The sequence below is a fragment of the Cucumis melo genome, chromosome 10 (genome assembly GCF_025177605.1).
Source record: "Cucumis melo cultivar AY chromosome 10, USDA_Cmelo_AY_1.0, whole genome shotgun sequence".
NCBI classification, from domain to species: domain Eukaryota; kingdom Viridiplantae; phylum Streptophyta; class Magnoliopsida; order Cucurbitales; family Cucurbitaceae; genus Cucumis; species Cucumis melo.
In genome coordinates this window covers 21,630,206-21,637,524 of record NC_066866.1, presented here as the reverse complement: position 1 = coordinate 21,637,524, position 7,319 = coordinate 21,630,206, and the positions used below count along the sequence as shown (strand labels likewise).

Sequence of the window (7,319 nt, the reverse complement as noted above, 5' to 3'; positions counted from 1 at the left end):
ATGTAAACTCATTCAAATATTTTATTTTTATATAAATTAATTTTTAATTATATTCAAAATTAAATTTATATAATAAAGTTTAATTAAAGTATAAAAACATTATAATATATCACCATACAATATTATATTAATTCCCAAAGTAAATCTGAATATTTCAAATTACAACCAATATATATTAAATCCTATTACACTTTACCGGCTAGGAAGGAAACCTAATGGACGTCCAGATCAGAAGCTAAAATGATATAAGATTAATTGACTAAACTCAATAACCACATTAATCAATGTTCGTTAACTATGCGTACACTCCACTAAAGATTCACAACTGAACTCTTCTTACTGTAGATATATTTTTGTGTTCATGGATATAGACCAATAATAGTAAGTTGGTCCTTCACAAGTGTTCATAACAGAAGCAGGTTAAATTACGGTTTTACCCCCTTAGTTACTTCTAGACCTTAAATACCAGTGCTCTTCAAATGAACACAATGTTTATAGTCCAACCAATAAAAAAAATCCTGTGTGCCTGTTCACACGAGATTTCCAGAGATATTTGGTTCGTGGAGTTGAACTTGTGTTGACGTTGTATTTACGTTGATTTGATGCGATGTGGTTCGATCTCTAAAATTTGATCCTCTGATTCTCTCTCGACTGGATGTTTATGCTTAATTTGAGGAAGCGAAACACGTGATGTTCTTGGAGTTGGAGTCTTGGAAGAAAGTTTGTATCTTCAAAGGAGCTTCAATCTTCGAGGGTATTCGACTTCAGGAGTTGAGGAGTCTTCTATCTCTTGGGAGAATTCTCTCTAGACCTTCTGAAGTTAAAAATTTTCTTCCCCACAGATGAAGAGAACTTCTCTATTTATAGAGTTCCATGGTGGACTTTTATGAACTTGATCTGGTCCATGAATCATACCCATGGGCTCAATCACATGCATTTGAGTCATATTTAATTTTGGGCTAAATAAAGGTTATTTTTTGGCTTAATTGAATTCTAGCCCAAGTAAATAATATTTAATCGAACCAAAATAATTAATCTGATCTAATTGTCATAGTAAAGACATGTGACATCATTAAAATTGTCCAATTTGTCATTAAATTTAATTTGGGACACATGCCAATTTTTAGTTAATCTCAAATATAATTATTTTAATAAATGATATGACGATTTGTAATTGGTTCTAAAATTTCTTATTCAACCGTGCCATAGAGTGGGTGAGATCCTTTATTTAAGTCTCGAAGACACCATTTAAGACAATATTCGTATATTTACCTAAGAATGGACTTCGTGGTTAGGGTTATTGGAACAGATATATAAACAAATCGTGAACCAAAATAGCAGGAATAAAATCCAAGAAAGAACAATAAAAATACTGAATGAGAAATTAAAGATCAGACAATGTAACGACTTGACCTCTTCAAGATATTTAATTTTGGTCATTACTAATATGCATGTGATCTTAAAACACATATTGACAAATTGATCACTTTTTATTGTAAGGCAATAATTTTCTAATTAATAGAACAATATCTAATTCATGATCTTTGAAACGTTGATTTAAACATATAAATAAGTCATAAAACATTTACATTTCAAACTCATTTAATTCAAAAATTATCTTTTTAACATTTAAAACTACTTTAAAACATGATATACAGAGGAAGGGTTGATACATGTATTTCATTGCCCAAATTCATGTCAATTATTTTATTGAATTGATCATACACCGAATACTAGTCTAAGTGGTAAATTCTGGTCTAATTTAGGAAGCACTAATTTCCAACCACGTAACCCAAGGGAGTTGAGCGGAATTTAATTACAAAAAAATAAATTGCATGAAACAAAGAGAAATCACATAGATTCAATGTTAAAAGAGTCTAGTTTGGATTTGATGGACCTTCCCCTATTCTATGCATTTGATCCTACTTTGATCCTTACCAAATTTCTAGATTAATTAGACCTAAACTAAGACCAAATGAACCAAGGTAAGCCAACAAATAGGCTACAAACTTTATGAATTTTCAACCTCCAAATAAACTAAAATTCACAATGAATGCAATTGAATAATAAAAGTTATTGAAATCTGGTTGTTTAAATTGTTAGACTTAATATCTTTGTTTATTTCACGAATATATTGCAGACAGTATTTGTACACTAAAGACATATTTGAGGATCAAAACAAGAAGTAGGCAAAAACTTGAATATCATATGTTGACAACACATATATTATCATATATATATATATATAGATAGATATTTAAAAGTAATATATAATAACAACCGAGCTTCATCAAGTTTTCAAGTAGATGACAATTATTTAATGGTACATGTGTGACTAAAATACATAAATACACCATATATAGAGTGACATAATACTAAGGATATTAATGTGATTATTCCATATAGATGAGTACTTATTATGAAGCTCATATGAATCAAAAGCTTGGGTTAGATTCCATGTCCTTGGTAATGCCATTCATGATCTCGATGTATTTGTATGGATAAGGAGAGCTGTCATTGAGTTTCTCATATTCTATTGTTAGAATGGCCAAGCAATGGTTGGGATTATCACTTTTTGGTACATATTGAAAAATTGGTTTGAAAAATTTATAGTCCCGGAATGGACTTCCTTCTATTCCACGCAGGGTTATTTTTAGTTTCGCATCATCATATTCCACCTGCTCTTTCAAAACTTCTGGTTTACCATCTTAACACAAAACAAAAAAAAAATAATAAGTAAAATTAAGATCGAATATGATATTATGTATGGAGACGATCATATATTCATTCGACAAATCAAAGAAAACAAAATACGTTTAAGATTTAAAAAATCTAAAAATGAAAATAGAATAAAACCAAAAATACAAATAAGGAAATAAGAAATGATCGATTGTTGTTGATAGTTTATACGCATAAGTACCGGCAAAGTAGTTCCAAATTTTGATAGAGCCATGACCATGAGTGTCCCAATCACCATCATGAACATCAACTTGTTGAATGAATTTTGGTGTAATATTAGGCATATGCTTACAATTATCTTTGAAGATTTTGTAGCATTTTTCTGCTGATGCATTTATTGGTAATTCACTCACAAGTTTCCCACAAAGAGACATGGTTTCGATAGAATGCTTTGCAAGAGTGTTCAATGGCTTACCTTTCTTATAGGAATCTCCAATGTGCAATTTATATAGATTATTAAAATTTATTAATTAAGAATTTTGAATGTCATGCATAATGAAAAATATTAGGTACGTTTAATAGCATTAAATTTCCATCCATTTGTAGATATATTTCTATATCTTCAATATGAATATGAGAGGGAATCGACATTTCAATTATAAGAAAAAGATATCCCAAAAAACAAAACAAAATAAAATAAAATGTTGACTCATTTGAAAATAATAAAATATTTATTTCCCCTAATTTTAAAATATATTTTGTTTTTATAATTTTTCTAAAATTATTTATCGAAATCGACTTACTTTTACTATTTCTATTTAATTAAAACTTTGATACTTTTGTTAACATTGATGTTAGAAAGGTAAGGTGCATTCTAGACTACATCTAAATTTTATGCAACCCACCAAATTGTAGTTGGTTACCTAAGGTCATTATTATTTAGATAGTTCATTTGTGTGTATGGTGATAGATATAAATACAGTCTAGCAAACATTTAAATATGATTATAAAATATAAAATTATTCAATTGGTAATAAAATGTTATCATCAATAATGTTGATGGTCTATAAATAATAATATACATAGAACACCGTTCATTAACAATATATGCATAAAAATGACAATAGAATGATCTAAGTAATAATATAGAGAGAAGTTTTTGTTAATGAATAGAACATCTTTTAATAGTGATAGATTAGTTTTCGGCTACACGTATTAGAACACTTAATAATGTCTTATTAGAGATTCTAATGTCAGGTTAAATATGTACGGATTATTTTAGGGGTTTTTTTATAATATTTGTAAATATTTTATAACTATTTATTATTGAAAACAGGTTTGTTATTCACATAATAGGTGTGGAATGGAGAAGTGTAATAAAAAAATGAAAATATATTTTTTTGTTTCAGTTCAATTGTTGTTCTTTTTTTTTTTTTTCTTTTTTTGGCAATTATCAATAATATAGTTAGTTGTTAATCCTCAATGGATGGAAACATAACTTTTTAACAAAGGAGAGGAGAAATATTATATAACTAACTAATTGAATATAATTGCGCTTCATTAATTATGTCGTGATGTCAATTATTCTATACATATTAAAGCTTATTCTAATTTAAAATAATAATGATTTTGTATCTGAAAAACAGGTATTATTGCTTTTTCTTTATAATTGTATCACCTAACAAATGTTATTGCATAAATAACTTTACAATATGAAATTAATTGGTAAAACACATGAGTTTTCTCAAAAATATAAAAAAGCGGCAAGATATTTACCCTCTATAGAACAATTTCGAAAACAGAAAAAGTTTAGAGGCCCACCGTGTAAAATACCAAAAATGTCCCGTCAATCACGCCGTCAATAACACCCGCTTAATATATTTGCGATCGTTTAGATTTGGTTATTCATCGTTTAGATATGACTACAATTTATATGCGATCATTTAGATATAGGTACAATTTATCTTTTCAATTCCAACTTTTAATGAGAATTATTTGATTTATGTGGGAATTGAAATTAATTAAATATTTCTTGGATGAATATTTAATTAATTAGAGGTTTTGGCATGTGGTGTTTGTTGAGTTTTTGATTAAATGGTAAGTTAAGAGAATTAAGTAAAGTTGTGTATTTTTAGTATTGTTGAAGTTGAATTTAATTAAATAATTATGGATGTTAGAAGCCCTCGCTTCTATTTCTAATATGTTGGTAGGGTTGTGCTTAAGTGTAACGCCCCGAAAATTTAAGGTAAAAATTTTTCTCGTTTTATGTAAAATGCAAGTTGATATAATAATAATAAAATATTAATTATATTATTATTATTATTAATGTTTATTTTATTGGTTATAATATTAATATTATAAATATTATTATAAATTAATATTATAGAAATAATGTTATTTCTAAAACAATAAAATAAATTATTATTTATTTAATATTAATATTATTAATATATTATTATTATTACTTTATTATTATTATTATTATTTGTATTTAATATATATAATTATTACTTAATTTAAATTATTAATATTAAATAGTTATTAAGAATTATATATATATATATATATATATATATATATATATATATAATAAATTTTTTTTAAAAACAAAACCCTAACCGCGCCGCCTACCCCCCCCCCCCCCCCCCCGTTTTTCTTTCGTTTTCTCCTTCTTCCTCCTCGCGCGCGCAGCCCCCTCCATCTCCGTTTTCTCTCCCGCACGCCGCGCCTCACCATCTTCCCGTCCGTCTCCGTCTTCCCCTTTCGCTTCCGTCTCCGCCTTTCCCTTCCTCTCCGTCTCCGTTTTTTTTTTTTTTTTTTCTCTCTCTTCCGCCTTCGCCTCCGCCATCACCCATCCTCCCCGTCCTCACCTCGTACTACGGCGCCGGCAGAACACCGAGGGGTACCGTCCATCTTCAGCCGACACTTCTCCAGCTTTCTCTCTTCGTTCTACCACCGCCGGCATCATCTCCGCCATCAGCTCGTGTTTCCGACGCCGACACGCCGTCGTTCGCCGGAAGGAAAAAGCCACAGAATCGTGCGACCCGGTTCCAAGCCAACCCGACCCGAAACCACTTCCAGCCGAGCCGAGCGAGCCGAACCGAGCCGAGCGAGCCGAACCAAGCCGAGTGAGCCGAACCAAGCCGAGCGAGCCGAACCAAGCCGAGCCGCGAAGCCGAGTGAGCCGAGCCGCGAGCCGCACCAAGCCAAGCCGCGAGCCGAGTGAGCCGAGCCGCGAGCCGAACCAAGCCGAGCCGCGAGCCGAGTGAGCCGAGCCGCGAGCCGAACCAAGCCGAGCCGAGCCGAGCCGAGCCGAGAACCAAGCCGAGCCTAGTCGGTTTGGTTTGGAAAAATTAGAAGATTATGGAAAAATTACATATAGGCATAGGGTTGGTTTGGAATTGTATTCGGATGAAATATTATGTATGTTTGGTTACATAACTAAAGATTTAATAAAAAATGATGAAACTTTAAAAAATATTTATAAATGTTGTGGGTGAATTTTAGCCTACTCAACGAGATCTATGAGAGAGCCTAAGCGAACCTAGTGATAGCTCGGTGGTCCCCATATGAAGTGAACCTAAGCGTAGAAGAGAAGATAGCTTACTGTTTCTATGCCCATAGTGTAGAAGAGAAATTAGAAGCTCTATTAGGTATGAATGGAGAGCTTATTCAACTTTCATGAAGATCATTTGAGCTAAATCTAATTAGAAGTAAGTTAACATTAAGGTAGAAGACAAAGGGTTGCTGAAATCGCAAAATATGAGTTGTACCTGTTTGGGGGATTTCTAAAAAAGTCTATTGAGAATTTGGTCTTCCATCCTTCATGTAACTATAGAGGATTTGAAATTGAAGAGATTGATTTAAAATACACTCATTTTGGTTCAGAAATAAATGAGTTATGAGCTTCTGAAGTTGGGTCTTTGAATTTGGAAATTTCTAGGCAAAATTGTGAAAGTTTGATTTTTATTCTTGAAGGGCCCGTTTTGCTAATGTTCCCATTTCTTTTTTCCTGTTTCCCGTTTCTTTTTCTCGTTCCTTGTTTCTTCTTTTTTGAGAACAAGAAATGGAATTATGTTTGATTACTATTTTCCTTTCTTGTTTCTTTAAATATTGAAACATAAACAAAAACAAAAATTTGTTTGATAGTCACTTATTCATTCTTGTTTCTTATGTTATTTCATAACATTTTCTCTTATTTTTTAGTTTAAATATATTTAATTATGTAAAAAACACAAATGTATATAGAATTCATTAAAATATAAAAAAATAATTATAAAACATTAATATTATTAAATATACATAAATCCCGTTGCAAAATTAATATGTAACGTCCCAAATTAAGTAATTTTAATCTTAATTATCTTAAGCTTAATTTTTGCTAATGTTGAAATTTTTCGGTGTTATTTGATGTAATCGTTGAAATTGTTTGTGTTGAGTGATTTGTAATTGAGGAAATTTTGATTAATTATATATGATTATATAATTAATTGAATTTGAAGTAATTATATTATGAAGGTAATATAATTAATTAAGGATATATTGTTTTGGGAAGATAAAAAGAAGATTCAATGGAAAGAGTTATTGAAGAGAGAGAAGATTTGAGTTAAAAGGGGGATTTAATTGGTTTTAAATATAGA

At 30.5% G+C, this 7,319-nt stretch overlaps 1 protein-coding gene across 1 annotated transcript; it reads right to left on the bottom strand.

Annotated features, from left to right (window-relative positions):
* Positions 1-2,209: 2,209 nt before the first annotated feature.
* Positions 2,210-3,142, bottom strand: LOC127151215 (MLP-like protein 328). Its single transcript, XM_051090644.1, has 2 exons — positions 2,921-3,142; positions 2,210-2,707 (listed from the first exon to the last, which is right to left on the bottom strand). Exons 1-2 carry the CDS (start codon positions 3,111-3,113, stop codon positions 2,436-2,438), a joined length of 465 nt encoding a protein of 154 aa, XP_050946601.1. The 5' UTR covers positions 3,114-3,142; the 3' UTR covers positions 2,210-2,435.
* Positions 3,143-7,319: the final 4,177 nt, after the last annotated feature.

Coding starts and splice junctions, on each gene's coding strand:
- LOC127151215 (XM_051090644.1), bottom strand. CDS start 3,113: ATGTCTCTTTGTGGGAAACTTGTGAGTGAATTACCAATAAATGCATCA. Junction 2,708..2,920: donor AATTTGGAACTACTTTGCCG/GTACTTATGCGT, acceptor TTTTGTGTTAAG/ATGGTAAACCAGAAGTTTTG.